This window comes from Hippopotamus amphibius, chromosome 5 (genome assembly GCF_030028045.1).
Source record: "Hippopotamus amphibius kiboko isolate mHipAmp2 chromosome 5, mHipAmp2.hap2, whole genome shotgun sequence".
NCBI lineage: Eukaryota > Metazoa > Chordata > Mammalia > Artiodactyla > Hippopotamidae > Hippopotamus > Hippopotamus amphibius.
The window spans coordinates 21,497,141-21,522,316 of NC_080190.1; the positions used below are offsets into that span (position 1 = coordinate 21,497,141).

The 25,176-nt window shown below is 47.2% G+C and overlaps 1 protein-coding gene across 4 annotated transcripts in view; it reads left to right on the forward strand.

Annotated features, from left to right (window-relative positions):
* XPNPEP1 (X-prolyl aminopeptidase 1) overlaps positions 1-25,176 on the forward strand; it is a 53,482-nt gene that overhangs the window by 26,749 nt on the left and 1,557 nt on the right. For 3 of the 4 annotated variants that reach the window (XM_057735079.1, XM_057735082.1, XM_057735081.1), the window contains 16 exons: positions 216-320; positions 3,525-3,617; positions 3,864-4,007; positions 5,718-5,813; positions 7,929-8,010; positions 9,544-9,754; positions 11,618-11,707; positions 12,331-12,381; positions 13,586-13,644; positions 13,778-13,855; positions 15,741-15,812; positions 17,559-17,619; positions 19,112-19,181; positions 20,035-20,208; positions 21,439-21,515; positions 22,707-22,805. In XM_057735079.1, the coding sequence (XP_057591062.1) occupies positions 216-320; positions 3,525-3,617; positions 3,864-4,007; positions 5,718-5,813; positions 7,929-8,010; positions 9,544-9,754; positions 11,618-11,707; positions 12,331-12,381; positions 13,586-13,644; positions 13,778-13,855; positions 15,741-15,812; positions 17,559-17,619; positions 19,112-19,181; positions 20,035-20,208; positions 21,439-21,515; positions 22,707-22,805 (1,562 nt within the window). Of the gene's footprint in view, positions 1-215; positions 321-3,524; positions 3,618-3,863; positions 4,008-5,717; positions 5,814-7,928; positions 8,011-9,543; positions 9,755-11,617; positions 11,708-12,330; positions 12,382-13,585; positions 13,645-13,777; positions 13,856-15,740; positions 15,813-17,558; positions 17,620-19,111; positions 19,182-20,034; positions 20,209-21,438; positions 21,516-22,706; positions 22,806-23,542; positions 23,587-25,176 lie in introns of all 4 variants that reach the window. The other variant, XM_057735083.1, reaches the window with a different exon arrangement.

Below are 25,176 nucleotides of genomic sequence, written 5' to 3' on the forward strand. Positions count from 1 at the left end.
AGCTTGGCCCACAGCTGATTCTCAGTGGTATCGTCTTCTCTTGCCTGGAGGTTTCCTTGGAGTTAAAGGCCCAGCTGCCCCACTGGAGTGGTGGTGGGTGGTGGGGCCACGCAGGATCTGGTGCCTCCCACGGTGCTCGCTTGCCTGCTGCAGTTTTGTGCAGCTTCTAGGTGGTTGTCAGAAACCCTTCTCATTTCTTTGCTCCCCTGCTCCAGGCACAGCCATTGTCACAGAAGAACACGCGGCCATGTGGACTGACGGGCGCTACTTTCTCCAGGCTGCCAAGCAGATGGACAGCAACTGGACACTCATGAAGATGGGTTTGTAGAGGCACAGCCGTCTCAACTTCAGTTGGCCAGCTCTGGGACGGGACCCTGGAGCTCCTCAGGGCTTCTGGATCTTAACCCTGTTTTGGGGCCATGGACCCATTTTAGAATCCAGGGTGTCAGTCTGCTCAGGCTGCCAAAACAAAATGCTGTGGACCAGGTGGCTTAAACAACAGAAATTTATTTTTTCCTTTCTGGTGGCTGGAAGTCTGAAATCACAGTGCCAGTGTGGTCAGGTTCTGGTGAGAGCTCTCTTCTTGGCTTGCAGACAGCCACCTTCTCACTACATCCTTACATCGCTCTCTCTCCCTGTTCCTCTTCTTGGAAGGCCACCAGTCCTAATGGATTAGAATTCTACCCTTACGACGTCATTTAATCTTAATTACCTCCTGAACCCCCTGTTTCCTGATATAGTCCCATTTGGGGGAGGGCTTCCATGTATGAAATTTTGAGGGGACACAGTCCAGTTCATGGCACAAGGAAAATCAAGAAAATGACATGCTGATGTATGCATACTATTATGCATTCAATTTTGGAAGGTCCTGGTTCAGGATACTCATTCCAGTGAGGAGAAACAGGGCCAGAGAGGACAGGTGCTTTGCTGCAGCTCACGTAGATCCCTGTGCATTTGGTTCATGCACTGGGGGCCTTTCCACTGCTCTTTGCTGCCTCATGATTCAAAGTGAGATCAAGGTAAGGGGCCATTGGCAACCGAGGCTGGAAGGCTCTCCCTCTGAGGATCCTGGCTACTTCTGGCAGCTCAGCCACAGGGCAAGAGCGTGGGTCTGGAACTTTCCTAGGCAACTTACTTCACCTTCAGTGCTTCAGTTTCCTCATTGGCAGGTGGAATAATAATAGTAAGTACCACATAAAATGGTGAGGATTAAAGAAACAGTGTATGGCAAGCATAGAGCTCAGTGTTTGTTGGATAATGATTGCGTGTGTGTGTACTCTGTTTTTTTTTTATTTTTTTGGGGGGTACACCAAGTTCAATCAACTGTTTTTATACACACATCCCCGCATTCCCTCCCTTCCTTGACTCCCCCCCCCCCCGAGTTGTGTACTCTGTTTTGTCATTTAATTTTGTGCTGTATTTTTCCTTGTCATTAAAATCGTCTTTCAAAACATGGTTTTAGTGGTTGCACAAAGCTCTCTGTCTGCTGAGTTTTGAACGTGCACAATAGGAGGGAAAAGGGGCTGCCAGGGCTGAGTAAGGAAGAGATGAGGTCAGTCCCCGATATTTTTTATTTGTTGTCAGAAATAATGGGCAAATCAGGTTGTTACCAGACCCACAGTTCAGGGAACAGAGGGCTGTTGACATCAAGATCCAAGCAGTTAGCCTGCTGAGGTAGCACGCGAGCTTGTGTGTGTGTGTGTGTGTGCGCGCGCATGTGCTTCACACACTGTCCACACATACGTGTTGTTTGTCTTAGGGAGGAATGAGGAACGTTTTTATCCCGGCAGTGGACTTATTTTAAATTTCTGTTTCTCAAAAGTCTTTTTAAAAATATAGATAAATGTATAGAAACATCACAGCTACAGGTTGATGTTGCTCAGTTGTTCTCCCGCTCTCTCTCACACACACATGTGCGCACGCACACACGCAGAGGCGTTTGGGGCTGTGGGGGCTGTTATAAATGGATAGGCCACTAGACCTTTAAACTTTCTGACCACATGCCTGTGTTGATGGTTCATGTGCCCTTAGCATATATGTATGTGCTAGTGTCCATCTGTATTTCATATACAAGCAAAGATTAATATCTTATTTTTTAAGAAAAATTACAAATGGAAGTCCTGATACTTTCTGCTTGCACTCCAGTGGATCATTCAGTGTGCCCCTGGGGTGTGGGCATCTCTCTTTGGGGCCTAAACTCTAGCTGTTAGAGAAGTCAGTGCTTTGGGGGTCAGAGTGTCAGAGGAGCAAATACTGTCTGCCTGTTCCCTAGAACTGCCCTGGGGGATGAGTCCTTCTCCCTTCCAATTTCCTCTCTAGTTTCTGCCCTAAGCCCACTTCCTCACTGTCTCCTGTGTAGACAGGTTCTGGTGGGTGTGGTTGGGGAGTGGCCATCCCTGGGGTTTTTGCCAAACGTCTGTTTGCTAGGACATGACCTGACTTCATCCTGTGAAAGTTATACTAGGGGCATTAAAGAAGCTTCGTTAATAAGTGGCTTGTTTAGTGGGTTTGAAAAAAAAAATAGGAAAGAATCAAATAGCAAAATAACAACTCAGTGCCAGCTTCTAGGCAGTTTTTTAGAACTGAGATTCATGAGCTCATGTCTTTATAAGCATTTGAACTTCCCTTCTGTGGTTATGTGGGTATCAGAACTCACTAGGGAAAATAGTGAAAATCAGTACTATTTCAGAATATGTGAACTGATTTCACTCTTAATATTTTACCAAAATGTTAATTGTTTAGCAAAAATCTGATGAAAAAAAGTGTACATCTGAAACGTACAAGATACTGGGTTGGATTAAAGAAAAACTGGGATATCAAAAATAACTGTAGTTTCTCTTTGGAAGCTTGTTTTCTGTCCTGTGACTAGTCTCTTAGAGATGGAAAGGGCTGTTTGCTCTTGGTAGTTGGGAAGCCCAGGGAGCCAGCTAAAGATACGATGTTGGGTGTCTGTGTGTCCCTCTGACAATCTTTGGATATTGTGCTCAGCCTTCCAGTCAGGCCTGGTTGTCTGGCGGGTCCTTCCCTCTGCAATGCGGCCTTCCAGATGAGGGGAGGGCACTGTGGCGTGTGTTCCCCTTACCTGGTGTGGGATGTAAGGGAGGCTCCCAGCTCCAGCCCTCACCATGTCACTACCCAAGTTCTCATCACCAGTCGTGGTAAAGTGACCGCAGGCTGATGAGACGACCTTCACAGTGACACCACGTATCAATACCTGTGTTATAGTGATTCCTGGGATACCTTTTATGAGGAGTCTAATGAAAATCCTGCTTCTTTTTCTCTTCTGTCTCACCCTTCCTTGTATACCATCTTACTTTATGTATCCTTTTCCTTTTATAGCGTCTTACACTTCTCACAGCCTTCCAGGATTAAGGGAAGTTTAGATTTTCCAAGTGCTGTCAATCCTCTTTGAAGACGGTGCTTAATAAAGACCCTGCTATCATAATGTTGGTGAATTGCCTCCTGGATAGGACAATGAGCTCGGGCCCCTGGGAATTGTTTCTCATTAGTTCTTCCCTCTGTAGGTCTGAAGGACACACTGACTCAAGAAGACTGGCTGGTGAGTGTACTTCCTGAAGGATCCAGGGTTGGTGTGGACCCGTTGATCATTCCTACAGGTGAGTAAGCGTAGGCCCTTTCAGCTTGGGTGAGGAAGTGGGTTCTAGGTGCCTCTCCATCCTCCTTGTTTGCTTGAGGAACATCTGGGGGCTCAGCATGATTTGATGTCACAACAAAGGTCAAGGTGAGGAGAAGAGTTTGCACAGGGCCATGGGATGGCCTTTCAGAAGGTGCCAGGCTCTCAGAGCCCTGCTGCCTGTAAAGGGTGTTCAGTTCATAGCTGGACCACGTGTGTTTCTCCTCAGATTACTGGAAGAAGATGGCCAAGGTTCTGAGAAGTGCTGGTCACCTCCTCATTCCCGTCAAGGAGAACCTTGTAGACAAGATCTGGACAGACCGTCCTGAGCGTCCGTGCAAGCCCCTCATCACCCTGGGCCTGGATTACACAGGTCAGAACCATGGCTGTGCCCACTGGCCCCTCCGCCTGAACGAAAGTGTCCTGCATCCAGGTTGGGCTTGAGCTGATGGGAGGATTTTGCGTGCCTGGCATGTGGGGCATTTGATGCAGCAGGAGTTCGATTTGTTTCCACTGCTGCTGCTTTGGCATAGTTTATTCTTGCAAAGCTCTTCTGGGCAAACCTGTGGGTGCTGATGAGGTGGCTTTTTTTTACTGTTCAGTTGCTAAGTGCTCCTCCAGTGTGTATGATATTGGAAACAGAGCCTAGAGGTTTCCAGATTCCATTTCCTTTTCTTCTGCCAGCATTGTAGGTTTACCTTCCCAGGCTCCCTGCCCTCTGTCTGTCTTCTGCTTTAGTAACTTTGGGGTGTGGGTGGGTTTCTTTGGCTTGTGTGATAGTGGTGAGTGAGGAGCAAGTTCTGTGAATATTTTGTGGGAGATGAAAGTATGGATTTATGGAAGAGTGAGGCGTGCAGAGGGAAAGGCCTGGGAGGTGGGGCTGCAGGGGAGGGAGCCTTGCTGTAGAAAGGCAGAGGAGAGGTGGCTGGGGGATGTCTGGAATGTAGGCACATTGCCCAGAGGGGTCCTGGGAAGAAAGCATTACAGCCCAGACTCTCAGCCAAGTTTTAAACAGCATTCCTGAGCTGATCTTCCAAGCAGCACTTAGTTGTGGGGACAGCCCCAGCTTGCTTTCCTTGTGACACTCACCTGAGGGTATTGCGGGCTGGGGGGATGGGTCCAGGGAGTGGCCCAGGGTCAGCTACACATTTTCCATCAGCATGTTTTGAATTTTGTTCAGCTGAAGCAGAGGCTGTGACCTATTGCTTATAGAAGGGGGAGAGCAGTTGTGGCTGGTGAGATTTCTGTTCAGCAGACACGTGAGTGCCTACTGTGTGCAGGACACTGCCAGGTGCTGGGCGAATAAGACAGATGCCTGCGCTGTTCACAGGTGGCTGCACCGTGAGTTACGTGTGCTGTTTCATACAGGGTGGTGGTGGTGGTGGTGATGGGGTGAGCTCCTCTAGGACCACAGTTTCATCCTGAGGAGCAGCAGGGAGGCCCTGGCTGTGTCTGACAGCGCAAGTGTGATTTGGAAGTGGTAGCCACACTGAGTCAGACTGTAGAGAATTCCTGGGTCTTAGCACTGAAAGGCGTCTCGCATTTCCAGGAATGTGAAGTGGTGGGTGATATTCCCCTGACCTCTAAGACTCGGTGAGTTCTCTCTGCTGGGTAGTGTGTTCTCAAAGCTCCCTGTGCTTCCTCTATTGCAGTGGTCTTTCTACAGAAGTGTAACTAATTTCTGGTTTGATTGTCTGTCTTCACCTCTAGATTATAAGCCCCATGAGGTCAGGGACTGCGTGTAGCTCAGAGCTGTAACTGCAGTGACCAGCATGGTACCGGCAGATATTTATGCCTGGAAAGTGTAGATGCTTCATAGACATTTATTGAATGAGCAAATGAATTAATCTTTCTGTGAGGCAATCAGGGCTCTCAACAGTCAGCTAGCTTAGAGTCACTTCTCATGTGTGGGGCTTGAATCCAGGCCTTCTCTTTGAATCTGGGCCCTCTGTCTGCTCAGATAACATGTTCCCTGGGATGTGGTGCTAGTTAAGAATGTTTGGAATGGGTTCTTTCACTTGGCTCCCGCAGGTCCCTGGGACCAGACCAGGGCTGGAGGCACAAGCACATTTGTTTCTTGCAGGTATCTCCTGGAAGGACAAGGTTGCAGATCTTCGGTTGAAAATGGCCGAGAGGAACGTCGTGTGGTTTGTGGTCACTGCCCTGGATGAGATTGCGTGTGAGTGCTCTGGTTTCACTGTTGGAGCATGTTACCCAGTCTTTCCATTGGTTCTCTGGGCCTCTCTGGTTCATGCAGTTCAGCTTTCTGAGTGGCCAGGGAATAAGCAAAAGACTGTCTGCCACCAAGTGGGTATATGGTATGCCAGGTGGAATGGAGAAGGAATTACAGGGAGTTGGGGAGGGGAATGTCGCTTGGTCCGAGCAGCATTACAGCCAAGGGCTGATATTACATCTGTGGTGATGTTCCCTTCTGGCCAGTCTACTCAGGATTGTGACATCTCTGAGGAGGGACATTTCCTCCACTCTGTCAACATTCATGTGTCTCTATGGGTATAGAAGTGAGATCATAGGAGATATTTTTTTCTTTATACTTTTCCTGTACTTCCCCAAGTTCTTCACAATGAGGATGTCCTAGGAATATTTCTACTTCAGAAAACTCAGGAATTGAAAGTTCTTCACCAAGCCTTTTGGTACAATAGCAATTTTTTTAATCTTTGGAACTTAAACTATCCTCATGGAATTGTTCAGTGCCTTCTAGAACCTGAAGAAATCTTTTTATTCTCTCTGCTATTCTCTGACTGAATTTGACCCAGGGTACCTGAGAACAGGCCCTGCCTTACCTTTTTATTTTCTCACTAGAGAAAGAGAGCTTACTACATAGTGTCCTAGCTCTCTAATCCCCAGCCCCCAAACTTTGTCGAGTGTCAGTGATTTATATCCCTAATTAACTTAATAACTTCAACATCAGAGAAAATAACATATAAAGCTAATTTCTCCCCTTGATTATTAAAAAACTCCACATTTCCATTCTGGAAAACCTGGAAAGTACAGAGGAAGTAGAAAGAAAAAAAATCACCTGTAATCTTCTTACACAGACTCACTGTTAATATTCTGTGCATATATAATTTTGTAGCTTGATTTTTTTCCCAGTGTATCAGGATACTCTAAGCATATATAAGCATAATTTTAAGTGAATATTACATATCCCATCATATGTTTATATTGTAATTTACTTAATCATTCCCCTAAGTATGACCTTTGAGTTATTGCCAGTTTCCTCATGATTTTATTACAGTACTGCCATCATAGTCTTGGTGCATCAAAATCCGTGTCTTAAGTTTCTGATAATTTTCTTGCAACTTCTGGTTGGCTTTAGAGGTGGTATTGTGGGTTAGAGGGTGTGTGCATGGTAGGGCTTTTGACCATTTCGCCTTGTACCTGTCAGAAAGGTTGCACAGTGGTGTATGAATACGCCCCTCTTGCCACACCCTTGCCAGCCCCAGGTACTATCATTTAAAAAGAGTGCTAGTTTGGTCTGATAGGTAGAACATGTTGCCTCATTGCTTTTCTTTGAGAAGCCATGATTTTAAAATAGGCGGTGCTTTTTACACCAGGGTCTTTTTTGCACTCCAATCCTCAGGAGAGTAACCATTAGGCAGCTGGAAGCCCTCAGACGAGAGCTGTGCTCTCTGCTCCTCCCTCTAGTTTGTCCAACACGCAGTGACCTCACCAGACCCCCTGACGCTGGCCAGAGGCAGGTCCTCCACCCTGTGGTGGTTCGGGGTGGGCCGCAGGCTCGGGTTTCATTCATGGGCTGGAGCCCTGCTGACTCACTGCTTTTGTTCCTCTGCCGGGAAGCCCCGCCTCCCTGGGGCTCTTGACCCTCACACAGAGGGCCTCATCTGGCCTCCCTCGTGGGTGGATCTCAGTTTGTCTACTCTAGGTCGGTCTCCTCAAAATAACGAGTGCTTGGCTCCCTCCCCTGTATTGGGAGCGCCAGAGGTTTTTCCGTGGCAAGGCCAGGCCTGGCGGGTCACCTCCGGGTGGACCATTTCAACTCTTTGTCTGGAGGGCATTTCTTGGGTTTTCTGACAAATAACTCTTCCATTCCCTTCTCGGGACAGCGATGTGGCAGCATAAGAAACAGTTCTGGTGCCATCATTTGGTGGATATAAGCAACTGCAGCTCAGAGGTGGGACCAGGAAGTGAGGCTCCCAGCTTCTCTGAGAGATGCCACCCAGTCCTTTCCTAGCAAGTGGAAGCTCTTCCTTCTCCCTACAAGCCACCCCTTAAACTCTTGGTCAGGCAGGTGACAGGAACTTTTTCTTTTCAGGGCTGTTCAATCTCCGAGGATCAGATGTGGAGCACAATCCAGTATTTTTCTCCTATGCAATCATAGGACTCGAGACCATCATGTGAGTGTTGGCCCCACACCTGAAAGTCCTTCCCCACAGCCCCGTGGATCCCCAGTCTCCCCCTTCTGGCCCCGGCACACCAGTCTCGGCCTGACGTGCGCTTGTGCGCTGCTTTTCTCCTGCCCCTCTTCCTTCCCCTTCTCATCTTCCTTAACAATACGTATTTATTTATATCCTGCCTCTCTTTTAATCCTGGAAATGATTTGAAATCTCCGAAAGTCTCTGTAGTATTAGGAGATAAAAAAACAAGTAGTTGAGGGCATCAGAACAAAACCGGAGAGCGTGAGGTTAGTTCACAAAATTCCTGCTGCAAAGTCTTGTTCAGGCTATGTGTTTGATTCAGGTTTCCTAACAGCCAATGCAAAGGGGAGTATGGGCTCCATTATACAATCCTGGGTCCACGATGCAAACAGACCCAGTCATTTGGAAGGTCAGAAGAGACACAGGAAACCCCCCTGAGTTGTGCCTTGTTGAATTGTCAGTTTATCTTTTAAACTGCTTCTTGTGGCCTTCCTGCCATTGCTCTTCTTGTTTGCATGGCTTTCTGCATTCAGACAACATATTTATTGGGAGCCTGTTATGTGCTAGAGTCTCTGTTAGGTGTTGGGGTGAATGAGACAGACAGGGTCCTGGGTTAAAGTTGGGGATTCAGACACATACTGGACACTGACTTGTCAGTGGCGTGGGTACAGATGTTATTGGAAGGGCCTGACCTGACCAGAGGAGGCTCTTGGGGAAGGTAATATTGAGGCAGAGATTAAGGGTACATGTGAGTTAGCTAGGTGAGTAGGGGGTGGGGAGGAAGAGGAATGGTGATCTAAGCAGGGGGAGCAGCATTTTCAGAGGCTCTGGGCGGGAGAGAGCACAGTGTGCATGGAGGACCTAGAGTGCTCCAGTGTGGTTGGAACCTGGAGTGGGAGGCCGGCAGGTGGGCAGGGCCCCCAGAAGGAAGGCCTTTTGAGCCAGGTTCAGGAGCTTGGGCTCTTGTCCTGAAGATGCTATGGAGCTGTTGAATGAGTTTTTCAGAGGGAACCACGTGGTCAGGCTTGTAAATCATAAAGAGTGTTAAGATTGGAGTGAATTTATAGTGTGAATTATGATTTCTGTGAAAAATAGGGTGGGTAGGGAAGACTGGAGGCAGGGAGACCAGTTAGGAGGCCATGGCACTCATTCAGGTGAGAGACTGTAGTGGCCTGGACCTGGGCAGCGACTGGGCAAGGCTACAGTGAAAGTTGCAGAGGTTTGAGGGGTGTTTAGGGTATAGGTTCAGAGATCTCAATGTAGGAGGGAAGGAGGGGCATCAGAGAGGACAGTGCCCAGGTCCTGGCTTGGGGGACAGGGTGGAAGGTGACAGCATACACAGGGCAGGGAACGCCATTTGGGGAGCAGGATTTGGGAAAGGCGTGGAGGAGAGAGACATTGCTTGGTTTGGATGCCGGTAACTAGAGCCCGTCGCTGTGTGTGTGTCTGTGTTCTTGTCCTCTCACTCCTGTGCATGCCTTTCCTGTCACCTCACCTCTGGCCCCTCTGCAGGCTCTTCATTGATGGTGACCGCACAGATGCCCCCAGTGTGAAGCAGCACCTGCTTCTTGACTTGGGCCTGGAAGCCGAGTACAGAATCCAGGTGCTTCCCTACAAGTCCATCCTGAGCGAGCTCAAGACCCTGTGCGCCAGCCTCTCCCCGAGGGAGAAGGTTTGGGTCAGCGACAAGGCCAGCTATGCTGTGAGCGAGGCCATCCCCAAGGTTGGTAGCCTCAGAGGGCCATCTAAACCTGCTGCTTCAGCTGCCATACCCTTCCTAGTCCTGGTGTCGTGTGGCTTGTCTTTGAAGCTAAGGTTGTCCAGGCAGATTTCCAGAACTGGCTGTCCGATCAGACGTGTCGTCTCCCCAGATGAGCCCTTTGGGCTGGAGTGTGAGGCTCTGAGAACCCACTGAGTTCTGTGTTTTCCGAAACATGGCGTGACAGATGATTTTAGGTGGTATACATTCATACTTAGTAGTTTATTTAAATGTATCTATTTTAAAAGTGTTTTAACAGATACAGAGAATGAACTAGTAGTTACCTGTGGGGAGAGGGAAGGGGCAAGATAGGGATATGGGATTAAGAGGCCCAAACTACTATGTATAAAATAAATAAGCTACAAGCTATATTAGATAGCACAGGGAACATAGCCAGCATTTTATAACTTTAAATGGCGTTTAACCTTTAAAAATTGTGAATTACTATGTTGTACATCTGAGATTTATATATTGTATATCAGCTATAATTCAATTATAAAAAGCATTTTAGTGTGTGCTTGAAAAAAATATAATTAGCATATTAGACCATATATTATAAAAATTATTTCTTAAGAGAGAGTTGAGTTCAGTAAATTACGTTGATTCAAAGCTGGTCTAAAGAAAAGTCTTAAGTAAATAAGGCTCCAGGGGGTAGGCAGCTAGGGTGAGACCTGTGCAGGTGGTATGAGAGTGTCTGAAGTTGGGGAGACACTGCTCTACACCCACCTCTCCCACCACACTTCATAGTTAAGGAAACCTGAGGCCCAGGGAGGCTTTGGGAGTTGGGGATTTGTCAAAGGTCAAATGATAGTGAGAGCCTTGCCCTTGACTGAGCCCCTGCTGGGTGGTGCTGAGCAGCTAACCCCTGCCCCTCATTTAAACTGAGGCCTGGGCCAGGAGTCAGAGCCACCTTAGTTGTAGCCTCTTTGACTGTCCTGCCCAGGGCCTCCGGATGCCGAGTGTCCTTTGGCAAGCAGTGTCCTCTCTCCTCCAGTATGCAGTGGGCCATCCTGGGAGGAGCCTAGGCCTGGCTCCCTGGACTTGGCTTGCCATTGCACCCCTGTCACTGTCACCTTGTGTAACACAGTTACCCACAGCTTTACTTCCTCGGGGATCATGTCTGCCTTTGTTTCATGAGGGGTAGGAACGTGAGAGAGAGAGAGAGCAAGGAGAGTAGAGAGAGAGCAAGGAGAGTGGAGAGAGGGAAAGCCCTTTGAGAAGCTCTGCACCAGTGCAAGTGCAAGGTGGTACAAAATCCCTCCCCGTCCCTGTAACACAGGCTGGATTCTAACTTGCTCTCAAGTTGGGAAGGCTCTTCCCCAGCCCTTTAAGATCAGACTGTTAATAGTAGCTGATCCCTGAGCATGAGGCAGGAAGAAGCAGGAGCCTCCGTCCCCCTCATCGGTCACGTGTGTCCCCAGACAGTGGGAAAAAGCCTCCTTTGTGCAGCCAGAAAGGGGTTATTTCGGTCAAGCTTTGATCCGTTAGTGAACTCTGACCATGACCATGGAGGTTTGAAAAGCAGTATCTCGCTGATGGCTGGCAGCCAGCAGTCTCAAAGAGCTACGGGGGTGGGGGTTAGACGAGAAATAACTTGTCTTATGTACTTTATCTTTTTGGATGAGCTCGAGCACCTTTCACCATGCTCAGAGTCACCAACCAAAAAGGGCAGGTCTTCGGGCCCCAGGGGACAGCTGGGTGGGTCTTGAGTGGAAGCTCTTCCAATGATTTGTCTTAAGTGTGCTGTGCTGGATGGAGAGGTGATTGCCTTGGTCTTGGGTGAGTGGAGCCAGGCTCCATTTCCCACACTGCTGCCTGTCGCCCCAGGATCATCGCTGCTGTGTGCCTTACACCCCCATCTGCATCGCCAAAGCTGTGAAGAATTCTGCCGAATCAGAAGGCATGAGGCGAGCTCACGTGAGTAAAGCTGCCTGTGCAGAAGAGGGGATGTGTGGTCAGAAAGCCCAGCTCCCTTACCTGTTGTGTGGCCTTGAGCCTGGCTCAAGGTGGGAACCTCTCTGAGCCTTCCAGAGTTAATGAGACAGTGAAGTAAAATACTGGATGGGCTAGATCTTTACAAAATATAATGTACAGCACAAAAAGAGATATTGGTGAAGATGGTGTAGGTGATGGTGATGATGCATGTGACGAAGGTGAAGCCTCTGGAGAGGCCTAGGTTTGTGTCTCAAGGCCAGCAGTGGATCTAGAAAGACTTGGGGCCCAGAGATGGCTTTTGACAGTAGCCTGTCTTTCCTGCCCCAGTAGTACAGGAGTGACCCCTCTGAGGGGCCCGAGTGTGCTCTGAGGTGGGGTCCTTCCTGATTGTGCCTGAACTACTCAAAGGCAGAGGAGCCCTTTTCCCCATAGTGGAGATTGCTGCACACTTGTTCACAGGAAACGCCTGCATGTAAAGCCCTGATTGCTGATGGTCTGTAGCCCTACAGGTGCAGCCCTTTCAGTATCACATTAGGGCTGGGTTCTGAATCTGCCCATCTGATTTTCAGTAATAACTTTAAAAAATGTCTCTATTATTTGCACAGATTAAAGATGCCGTTGCCCTCTGTGAACTCTTTAACTGGCTGGAGGAAGAGGTTGGTTCTTAGTCTTTGTCTAACACATGGATACAGATGATTCAGAAATTATCTACATGTGATTCTAACTGTGGCTCTGGTTGACCGTGAGGTCTAAGGTCTTGATCTAATTTTAGTACTCTCTTTTAATAGTTCTTTGTGGAAATTTGGTGTGTGTGTTTAAAAATTCTTTAATTATAGAAAATAGTAACAAAGATGAAGAAAAACATTCCTTAACAGAGTGGGTCCTTTCTGGATTAAGGAACTGTCTTGTAACTAAGTAGAGTTTCATTTTAAGGAAAAGTGACTTATGATATTATAGGCAAGCTGAGTATATTAAGGGAAAAAACATCTTTGTGTATATTTTGAATGCTAATTTAAGCCATAAACCTTTTTATATTAAATTGACTCTTGGTCATTAGTTTCTTGCCCTTTCACTCCTTGTAGTTGACAGGAAAGTGATTTCTTTGTTCTCTTATTAAACAATATCATAGTCCCTTTAAATATTATCTAAACAACTCTTTAAAAGTAGCTTAAATTAGAAGAAGAAAACGTCACCCTGATTTCCACCAGTGTAACAGTTTTTTCCCCTCTGGCGATTGTTCATCTGCATACATTGTGTTTTCAAGGTAAATCATTTTTACCTTTCTCTCGTGGTACAGCTCTACAGCTGCGATTTTGTATTTTATTTTATTCGCTTAGTATCATAGTGTGAGCATTTTCCATGTGCTTTGAGGTCTTAAAAAAATGATCCGAATGGAGAGTGTATTTAGTAGCTAGTCAGATTTATTTTCCCATTCCTCCTATTTTCAAATGTTTAGATTGTTTTTAATTTTTTTGCACTTGCCACTTTGTAATACTATCCCTGCATTTATCTTTTTAATTTATTTAGGATCACTTTCTTAGGATGATATCCTAGGTGGGGATGCTTTTGAATTTTTGAATCTAGGTATATTAAGTTTGGGGAGGTTTCAGAATATAACACTGAGGAAAATAGTTGAGTGAAAAATTAAATGGATAGAAACCCTTCTACTTTTAGATGGCGTTGGTAAGAGCCTTTGGAAATTCCCTCTGTTAAAGATGAGCCGTAAGCTGTGTCCTATAGATTGGACAGTTGGGACGTGGGACTTGAGGAAGAAGTAAGCTTTTAATGCACCCCCTATTAATGTGTAGGAGATGGATGGGTTTATCACACCCCGGTGGTTAATAAGCGACTTCCTTATAGGTGCCCAAAGGTGGCGTGACGGAGATCTCAGCTGCTGACAAAGCTGAGGAATTCCGCAGGTAAGGATCAACTTGGGAGCCCCATGAACCTGGTGCTCATTTCCTTGGCAAGTCAAATGAAGCTGGGAGGGGCCTGATTCTCAGCACAGTAAAACCTTTAAGCCACTCTGCTCTGTGTGTCTTTCTGTTCCAGGCAGCAGGCTGACTTTGTGGACCTGAGCTTCCCAACAATTTCCAGTACGGGACCCAATGGCGCCATCATTCACTACGCGTAAGGCATGCGGAGGAGCACGCTGCCTGGCTTTGCTGCTGCTTCTGCACAGGAGCCTGAGCAGGGGAGAGACATTATTTTACCAGAGGCCCCCGCGCCCACCTCCGTGTGTCTGTTGATATTGTTCTTACATGGGAAATAAGACCGTTGAGCTCTTATTTTCTCTTATTTGCTGTATATCCCCAAGCCTCTGCCTTTTGGGAGCCAACTCTTAGGCAGGTGTTCTGTGTTGACATTCTCCATGATGTAGTCAAACGGGTTGTCCCTCTTTCCTTCTGAGGCTTCAGTATCTGTATTCATAACCCCTGAATCTTAATAGTTAGAATTTTTAGTGTTTTTCTTTTCTGACAGTGGCAGCCTTCTTGATGGACCAGTCCAGACATCCTGTGAGCTCCACACCTCCATACCAAAGAAACTGCTCACTAGGTTGTGGAGCACCCCGTTGCGGTTAAAGAGATAATCTGTACCCTCTCTTTCCTCCCCGGCATATGGGGATTTGTACCACATGACCTGCAAGAGCCTGTGGACCCACAGAGCCGAGCATCCCTGCACTGTGAGATGGGAGGGCACTGCGGAATTTAGGACTGCGAGACCTGCCTGTAGAGGTGGTGGGGAGTGGAGCTAGGCTTGCGTGGGGCTCCAGCTTAAGCTTCCCCTGGCTCACTTGGTCTTGCCTTGTGCGGGGCATCTTGAGTTCTTTGCTCCCCACCTGTGATGTACACAGTGAAGGAACACTCGGCTATCTCACTGTGCTATACTTGGGCACAAATTCCACACCCCCTACCCCTTTTTAATCGCTTTTAGAGTTTTTAGACAAATTTTGAAGCTGTTGTGTGGGAGACAGTCACAGATGTGACTGTACAGTTCCGTCACATTAATGCCTCCATCCCAACATTAAAATATCAAAAGGACTTCAGTTTGATCTTATATTTATTTAATGCAGGAGATGAATTTCCTGGCTGGATACTACTCTAGAATTTTGCGTATAATTAACACAATAAATAATTTGAGACCAAGTGGGGAGAATTTTGCTTCTCCTTTGGTGTTTCTTCGTTGTAGCTATTGAAGCCTGTTGAGAGGCAGGGTGCTGAAACTGGGCCCAGGTCTGGTTGTCTTTTCTGCCAGTTTGGCTCAAGTGCCCACTGGCACCCTTACTGCCTGGAAGTGAAGGAGAACCTCCCTCTGCTGCAGGACGGAGACTTGGAATGCTCCTTTTAGCTTTTCCCAGTGCAGCATATTGTCTGGAAAAAGACATGGAGAAATCAGATCACTTTAAAAAATGCCTCATGTTCATTTGAAAAAAGTGCTCTAGAATAAAGGCATCATGATCCACTCCTCTCCCCAGCAACAGTCCCTGCAGTTTTTCTCCCAAATTGAGACACTGACCTGTCTGGTGGCCTAGAAAGCAAGTGGGGAGGCACCTGGTGGGGTTAGGACTAAGGGAGGGAAGTGGAGGCTGAGGCAGGGGCCTGGAACAACCCCCCACCTCAAAAAAAAAAAACAAAAAAACAGTGACTCCAGGCTGCTCTCTTCCCATTTCCCAGCTTGGTCCTGTTGCTTCTATTGACTGTTACTTTTGTAGCTTTTACAATTATCTAATGAACACTTGTTTTGTTCCGGTCACAAATGGAGGTAGATATAAAGAAATACATTATTCTTCCTTCTTCTGAGCTCTTTAGCTGGGGAGATAGGTTGCCTGGACCTTTTGAATAATAAAAGGTTAATATTAGTTGAAATAATTAACCTATTGGGTAACTTTAGTTTGATATAATTTTAGGCTTACATAAGTTGCTCGAATAGTACAAAGAACTCTTGTATTCCCTCCTCCCAGATTCAGGAAGCATTTACATCTGTGGACTAATTAATTTTTAATTAACTTTCTTAGGCCGGTCCCCGAGACGAATAGGACCTTGTCGCTGGATGAGGTATACCTCATTGACTCCGGTGCTCAATACAAGTAAGTGAATCAGGGCTGCTGTAGAGCTTGATTCTGCTGAGTCATGGCAGTTGAGTAGGTGGACAAGCCAGGCTGCAGCTGAGAGCGCTCAGCTGGTCATTTCATTCTGCGCCGGCCACTGATGCCATTGTTCCCATGTCTTGTCCTTTTTTTCACCCCTTGTAGAGATAGCCCAGTTGTGATTTTGTTCCCACAAAAGACTGTTTGATAGAAATGTTTAGTCCTTGGCTGGAAGCTGTCAAATACTAAATAAATAACTGAAAGTAAGCCCATAAACCGTCTGCCAGCTCCCTGGACTTGCAGCGGCCCCAGGGCCTTGTGAAGTGAGAGCTTAATTTTGAATGAATACATGAGAAACGAGGGTTGTCCCTGAATTTCTGAATTTCCTTCTTCATGCCTTGTTGCTTTCATAGTCATCACCTGGAGTAGTCTCTCAAAGAACACAGGGTTTGATTGGGTCTTGATGTGGAACCAACGAGGCGGAGTGGGAATAGGTGTTGTCTGCATGAAGAGAGCACTAGCAAGGCCTGTCACTGCTCCTTTCTCCACTGCAGCTGGGACTCTGGCTGGTGGAGAATCTTATCATTGAAGAGCTCAGCCAAGTCCGTGGAAGCCGCAGCCTAGCCTTGGACGCGTGGGTTGATGTTAATAACAGCCTAGAGCTGAGGGGATTGGGATTGCTGGGGTAATGGTGTAACTTTGGTTCCCTTCTAAATTTTAGCAGGATTTTAGAAGTTATCCTTGCTGTGTCAAGGGGTGGATTAGGTTGTTCTAAAAGATGCATTTGGGTATTTTTAGGGTTCAGTAAATGGCTTGCCATCCTGATAGGAGGAATTAGAGTTTGACGTTCTTTTTCTAGAAACAGGCTCCTATCTACTTTGTCTACCTCCCTTCCATTCATAACCCCAGGGATGGTGTCTTCCGTGAAAAAGTCCTCACATTGTAGACCAAGAGTGTGTGTATCAGGGCCTGACTGCATTCACTCCCACTACACTGGGCCAGCCTTGCATTCACACTTTGTCTCATTTTATTTTTTATAACAATTTTGTTGAAATATAATTCAGCTTACTCATTTAAAGTGTACAATGAATGGTTTTTAGTTTATTCACAGAGGTATACAGCTATCACCACAATCAATTTTAGGACATTTTCATCACCCTAAAAAAGAAACACCATGCCTGTTTAACAGCCACATTCCATTTTCCCCTACCCAGGGAGCACTGGTATACTTTCTGTCTGTGTGGATTTGCCTGTTCTAGACATTTCATATAAATGGAATTATATGGCCTCAGTGTCTGACTTCTGTCACTTAGCATAATGTCTTCAAGGTCTGTCCAGGTTATGGTGTGTATCAGTATTTCTTTCCCCTTTTATTGCCAAATAATATTCATTGTATATATGTACAGACTACATTTTGTTTACTAATCAGTTGGTGGACGTTTAGGCTGTTTCTACGTTTTGGGTATTAGGAGTAATGCTGCAGTGAACACTCGTTTACAAGCTTTTGTGTGGACATATGTTTTCAGTTCTCTTGGGAGTTTACCTAAGAGTGGAATTGCTGGGTCATGGGGTAACTCCATGTTTAGCCTTTTAAGGATCTGCAAACGGTTTTCTGAAGTGGCTGTACTGTTTTACCTGTCTGCCAACAGTGCATGAGGGTTCTAATTTCTCCACATCCTCATCTGTCTCATGTTTGAGCAAAAGCTTATTTTGAGTGAAAGCTAATTTGTCCTTCCTTTTGGAAAGGGATGGAACCACAGATGTGACTCGTACCATGCATTTTGGAACCCCTACGGCCTATGAGAAGGTAAGAGAAAACTTGAGAGGCCCTCTGCTCTCTGATGGTTCTCTTGTGAAAAGGGATTGTGTAAATAAGTAAAAATTATATATGGGACAATAAAATAGCTCATTACTGTGGAGTCAGGCTTATCTACTTTATGACATCCATTTAATTAATTATTGGAGAGATTTTAAAAGCATTTTGTCTGCTAAGGTAGGAGTGACTCAGATTCAAGTTTAAATAGCTTTGGCTTTCTCTTGAGTCAGGAAATTTCTTTGGGAAAGGGAGTGGGTAGTGAAATATATGCAATTTTATGAACAGTGTCTAGATTTGATTCTGAAAGCTACCCCCCTTCTTTTTTCAAGTTCAGCATTCCTATTTATAGGCTCAACTCTCTAGGAACCCTCTGAAGTGACATGCACTGCTGTTTCTGGTCTGTCTGGCATGGAAAAGAGGAGACAGCTGTAACGTAGAGAGATGTATACCAGGAGTCTGGAGACTGGGCTTCAATCTTTTCTGCTGTTTACAGACTTCATGACCTTGAACTCAATACTTAGACCATCCATAAAAATGGGGAGAAGAGTACTCACCTCCAAGGCTGGCTGTGAAGGCTCTGTGAGCCTGGCAGACTTCTGGGGATCATGGTCATTATAGTCACTGCTTGGCAAATATTGGTGGAATCTCTGCATTTATCAGTTTTTCCAGGGAGTTCCTTCAGAAAGCTTGTGCAGGGAAGAGGGCTTTATGGGATGCAGCAGGGCAGATTTCCCAGAGTTGGTCCCTTGTATCGTTCATTTGTAGGCACCAGCACCTTAGAAGAGTTTGACTTCAGTTCCAGATACATTTGGTGTGACACCTGTGCTGTGTTCAATCCAGACCAGATTGAACAACGTGGGGTTTTGTCCTGACTCTGCACCTTACTGGCAAGCCACTGCCCTTCCAAACAGCACTTTTCTTGTCTGGGCAGTACGGACTAAACCCTGAGTATAGATGGTGGCCAGGTGCACAGAGGTTGAAACAGGACTGCCTGGCTCCAAGGCCAGATGCTGCCACTTATGAACTGCGTGACCTGGCATTTGTCTCTCTGTGAAGTGAGGAGGGCAAGAGTGCCTCCATCATGAAGTGTGGGGTTAAACGTACAGTGCTTAGTGTCATGCCTGGCACAGAGGAGTAGCTCAGTAAGTGTCACCTAGTGTCACTGGTACTTCTTGTTACTTTCCCCCAGTCTTTCTGAGGCTCAGGTGGCAGAGAGTACGTCAGAATGTTCATTACAAGGGAAAGACTGGTGGGGTCATCTCTCGGACAGTGCTTTTTTACTAAATCGAATTTCAAGATTTTCTGGAAAAGTGGTCCCAAGGCCAAGCTTTTTTTCCACTAGATTTTTTCCTTCTTCCTCTCATTTTTCTCTGTGGTATTGCTACAAAACCTTCAGAGGCAAGGTTTTCAGAACTACTGGAAAACTATAGGATTAAAGCATCTGAGCCTGTCCTGATCATGCCCCCTGGGTTTTCTTTGGCAGGAATGCTTCACATATGTCCTCAAGGGCCACATAGCTGTGAGTGCAGCTGTTTTCCCAACTGGAACCAAAGGTAGGTGGTTCCTTCCATCATATGGCAAGCTTTTTCTTGTTCAGGCATTAAACATGTCTTAAGTTTGGGTGGAAGAACATGTCCTTCCCTTGCCACACCAGCCCCCAGCCTAATTCAGGCCCAGCCAGGGCAAGTGGAGGTGCTGCACAGACTGAGCTGAGAAGACGTTCAGGGAGCCAGGCTTAGGATTGGGCCCAGAGTCAGCTGTGTTACCTCCCTCCTGACCACTTATGGTGTTGGGTGACCCATGTGGGTGGCTCCCAGGAGAGGGCAGCAGGGCATGAAGGCCCCAGGGCCCTAGTGGAAGTTGGTGCAGCCTCTTGTCTGCCCTTCAGTGCTGGGCCAGTGCCTCCTTTGGCACCCTTGTTGGGGTTTATTTTATTGGGAACCTGACTTGAGATATATACCTTTTTGCATGAGGACTGGTGGGTGGGCCGTTGCATGGGGAGTTGATAAGATCTGGGCCTTGAATCTGCTTAAATTGGGCCAGCACTCATCTCCCTGCATACCAGTTTCCTTATGCTTGCAGTCCGGTTAGACTCTCATCTTGTGATTCTGAAACTGTGGAGTCCCAGTGCTGGGAAGGGAATGTCCATGTTATCTACCGCAGCCCTTACCTGCTACAGGTGACCATCCCTCACCAGCATCCTCCAGCTTCAGAATGAGCTCTGACTGGCAGGGGAGCTGCCCTCCTCAGGAGCTCTGATTGTTAGAAAGTTCTTCTTTGTGCTGGGCTGAAATCCGAATCCTCCAGTAACTTTTACCCGCTGGTTTCTGTTTCACCTTCTGGAGCCAAACATAACAAATCTAATCTCTAAAGTGCTTTGCAAGTGGTTCTTTATGTGTCTTTCAGGCCACCTTCTTGACTCCTTTGCCCGCTCAGCTTTATGGGATTCTGGCCTGGATTACCTGCACGGAACAGGACACGGTGTTGGGTCTTTTCTGAATGTTCACGAGGGTCCTTGTGGCATCAGTTATAAAACATTCTCTGATGAGCCCTTGGAGGCTGGCATGATTGTCACTGATGGTAAGTCCCTCACCTAGAGGGTGTGCATGGATCATCTGGCCTTTTTGAAAGCTCTTTGTTGTTTCTTATATTTTAATTATTATAAAGTAAATTGGAAATAATTTTTGCCTCCTGTCACTTTGAATTAAACAACAAACAACAACCTTTTTAATTACAAAAGTGATAAATATTCATTGTAGAAAAGGTGAGAATATGAAACAGTATAAAGAAGAAAATGATGATCATTTGTAATCCAGCCACCCAGGGGAAACATGACATAATATTTTGATATGTTAGCTTCTTGTCTTTTATACATGTACATGTCTTTTTTTTAAGTCATTGAGATTATACTGGACATGTGGTCTGTATTCTGCTTTCTTACATAATATATTGCCTTTTCCCTTATTGTTACCAAGTCTTTGTGAATGCATTTCAGTGCCTGCACCCTTGGGTCTTATGGATATGCCCCGTAATTTATTTGGCGGATCCCCTGTTGTACTACCTGCCCTGCAGCCAGTTCTTGGGAACTTCTGAGCCTTTCTCTTTCTGGACCTCAAGTGCCTATTAAAAGTGCCCTGTGGCATACATACTATGGAATATTACTCAGCCATAAGAAGGAATGAAATTGAGTTATTTGTAGTGAGGTGGGTGGACCTAGAGACTGTCATACAGAGCGAAGTAAGCCAGAAAGAGGAAAACAAATACCGTATGCTAACTCATGTATATGGAACCTAAAAAAATGGTACAGATGCACCCAGTGACAGGGCAAGAATAAAGATGCAGATGTAGAGAATGGACTTGAGGATGCGACAGGTGGGGGGTGGGGGGAAGCTGGGACAAAGTGAGAGAGTAGGACTGACATATACACACTACTAAATGTAAAATAGATAGCTAGTGGGAAGCTGCTGCATAACACAGGGAAATCAACTTTATGATGGGTGATGCCTTAGAGGACTGGGTTAGGGACAGTGGGAAGGAGTCGTGGGAGGGAGGGGATATGGAGATACATGTATAAATACAGCTGATTCATTTTGCCGTATGGCAAAAACTGGCACAACAGTGTAAAGCAATTATATTCCAATAAAGAGCTTAAAAAAAAAAAGTGCCCCGTGGGAGGAGGCGTCTCTGGGCTCTTACACCCAGATGGAGTGGCCCTTCACCTGTTTCTCCTCCTCATCCCCGGAGTGCAAGCTTCTCTGTGCATATCTTCATTGTGGGCTGCTTCTCATTTTGGGGTTTGGTTTGTTTTAGAACCAGGATATTATGAAGACGGGGCTTTTGGAATTCGCATTGAGAATGTTGTCCTGGTGGTGCCTGTGAAGACCAAGGTCAGCAATTAGGTTTTTATTTTTAAAATTCCCTTATTCCTTAGTGGAGGAAGATGAGGACTTTTGTGCTTGGAACCAAGAGCGTGCCACTCTCGGGCCAAAATGGAGCCTCTTTCCCCTGGTAGTGGTGTCTCTCGTGGAATTCATTCTCCTCTGCAAAGCCAGAAGGAAAATCCTTACTGAACTGGGACCCTGAACTGGACCTCATGGAGTCCCAGGCAGGCCCCTGCTTGACATTACTTGGGGCTCTGAGTTTAGTGGAGGCAGCTTCTAGTGGTGAAGCTTCTTCTGCTGTGGGGGGTGCTTGCTTAAAGGCCCCTTCCAGACACTGAAGCAGAACCTCCAGGGCTGAGACCTAGGAACTCTTTTCAACAAATGCCCCAGATGATTTTTATTAGGTAAAGATGGAGATGCCTGAGTTATCCCCTGGGTCAGGCCCCACAGATGTAGTGCCCTCTGGAAGGCAGGTGTGTCACCCTCTCCCCATCACATCACCAAGATGTCGCAGGCTTTAGGTGCTAGGCTTTACCTTGAAGACCTGTTTGCTCCTCCTCCATGGGTGACTTTGGAAATGGAACAACTGGAGGGAAGTGGCTTCCTAACTCTTCAGGGAGGCTGACTGCAGGGGTCTGCTCTCTGCTTGCACACTGACGTCACTGTTCTTGAGAGTGGCCTCTCCCCTCACTCCCACAGGCCGTGCCAGGAACACAGACCCGCCATGCTCTGTGTGCCCCGGCCGTTCCATGTCACGTGCACTGGACAGATCTGCTACCTGTCACCCGATGGGCCCGGCTGGGTCAAGGCAGGCCACATGGTTGATGTCAAAAAACGTGACCTGATGGGGGACTTATGCCTTAGCAGAGGCTCGAGAACCAAAGCCAGAGCTGCCCTGCTTCTGGGGCCTCCTCTTTATCACGGCAGTCAGCAGGCTGTGCACCTGCTGCCGGGAGCCCCTCCTTGGCTTTCCGGAAGGCGCAGGCTGCTGTTGCACAGGGGAGCAGCTCTTGGAAAGTGGCATCTGCTGTGTTCCTCGTGTCTCCCGTGTCTGTTACAAATGGTGGCGAGCTAACCACTTCTCAGTTCCTAGTTACACCTGCTCTGAGGGATGGTCATGTCTGGTGGGAGTGACCTTATGGTGGGTCATTGTGGTAAAGAGGAGTAAAAGCTTCTGTTTTCTTCCTTCTCCCACAGTATAACTTCAATAACCGGGGAAGCCTGACCTTTGAACCTCTAACTTTGGTTCCAATACAGACCAAAATGATAGATGTGGATTCTCTTACAGACAAAGAGGTAACAAGGGAGTCTTGGGTGGAGGAGGTGGGGCAGAAGTGTCTCTGTGTGTGGGGGGGAGGGGTGGAGAGCCACACTGCGTTCTCCCCTCCACTCTCACTTTTAAGTTGGAGTCTAGGCCAGCTGAGTCAGGAAATCCCAGGTCTCCAGAGGACTGTACGTGATTTTCCTGTATTTGTTGGGTCTCGAGGTAGATATAGCCCTGCTCTCCTCACAACTGTGGGGCTGTAGGGTCTCACAGGTGGGAATGAATAGTGTGCTCTTGCTTTCCAGGAGGGCAGGAGCCATAGCTGCCCTGAGGTGTGTTTAGCAAACAGGGGCCATGTGCTTCCCTACAAAAAGCCATGTGGGTGGGGTGGCCTGTTGGCTATTGCACGTAGCAGATTGTGTACTTGTGTTGTGTGAAACACTAAGGAACTGAGAAGCAGAATCTATTATCATATGCCTAGTTTTCACACAGTCAAGGAGAGAGGTGGTCGCTCTGGGCTCTGGAACCCTTCACAAAGCAGAAGCACAGTAGTGCTCACCTGTCAAGCTCAGAGGGTGACAGGTCTTAAAACCCCTTCAAATCCTAGCACGGGCCTCCAGGTGCATGAGGCCAGGTGCAGTGGCAGGCCTAGGAACCTGGAGTAAGGCTTGAGGGATCCGGCTGGTGATCAAGGTCAGAGCAGAGACAAAGGTCAAAACAACACCACCCCATCTGCCTGCTGTGAAGTGGTCAGGCCCAAGCCAGGAAGACAGCAGGGCTGTGGAATGGGGTTCTCCCAGCCAGAATCTCCCTGCTCTACCTCGTCCAGCTCACAGATGGGTGACAGAGGAAGGTCATCCACATCCTGCTGAGATTGCCTCTGTGCTTGGGCACCTAATCTTGACCATCAGTGCCTTGATTCAGCCAAACGTTCCTGCTCACAGGTCCCAAACAGGCCCTGCTGATGCTGGTTTATTCAGTCTGTAGAGGATACAGAACAGGAAGCAGCCTGTCCGCAGAGCAGTGTCAGGTGTGTGTCTTCAGCAGGAAGAGCCTCTCCTGTGGTCCTGGGGTCTTCTCCAGTCTCCACAGGGGCAGCTTAGGTAAGAGGGGATGAGAACACAGCAGTGAGCGTGGGAGCCGCCCTGCTTACAACCCCTCTGCCCCAAGGAACCAGTCCCTTCTCATGGCCTCGAGCACCGCTTCCAGGGTCTTAGCAAGGGACTTTCTCCTAAGTCACTTTGTACTCTTGGAAGCCCAAGGCTGTGACTTCTGCCAACTAATTGAAGGTCACGTAGGTCTTGCTGTCCACATGAAGTGTACTAGTGAGGAGACATTTCTCCTATGTGACTGTTTACTTTATCCAGGGAAATAGTGCATGAGGAAGGTCAAACGAGGCCATTTTTCCTTGAGGGAGAGAGTTTTGTTAACCTGTGACTCCCCCATGACATTGGACAAAGACCAGTGTCTGGTCCAGTGTTCATTACTGTACCTTACATACCCCAACCACTGAACTACTCTTTTAGCCAATTAGTTTTTATAGGACAGATAATATCTTCTTACTTTGGTATCATTAGCAAGTTTCCACAAATTACAAGTAGAGGACACTATTTAATATACCAAGCAGAATATATTTATTATTTCTTTTAGCAAAAGGGTTCATTTCCCATATACCACTCAGTGAATCTGGGGGTTTCATTCTGTCTTAAGGAGTAGTAATCACCCCCAAGAGTCTACTGGGCTTAAATTTAATTAAATTAATTTATTTAAATATTTATTTATTTTATTTTTTTGGCTGCTTTCGGTCTTCGTTGCTGTGTGTGGGCTTTCTCTAGCTGCAGAGAGCAGAGGCTACTCTTCGTTGTGGTGCGTGGGCTTCTCGGTGCGGTGGCCTCTCTTGCTGTGGAGCACGGGCTCTAGGTGCAGGCTTCAGTAGTTGTGGCTCGTGGGCTCAGTAGTTGTGGCTTGTGGGCTCAGTAGTTGTGGCACGGGCTTAGTTGCTCCATGACATGTGGGATCATCCCGGACTAGGGATCGAACCCATGTCCCCTGCATTGGCAGGCAGATTCTTAACCACTGCGCCACCAGCGAAGTCCCCATTGGGCTTTTAAAATACCAGTCATTGCCCTTTACTGTCTCCCCAACAGTCTTAGCAGAAACTTTAGGGAGTTTGGGGGCTGGGTCTGCATTCCCATTGATTTGTCACCAGGTGGCAGCAGAGGACTTTGGTTGGACATGAATGTGGGCGCCGCAGGCCGCCAGGGCCTTTGTGAAGTTGCCCTGGCCTCCTGATGGTGCCCCCACTTCCCCCAACCAAAAGGGTCTTGGGAGTTTCTCTGTGGCCCCAGGGTTGCTTCTGTCTCCTTCAGTGTTGAGCTGCTGCGGACGCAGGCTGCCGTACTC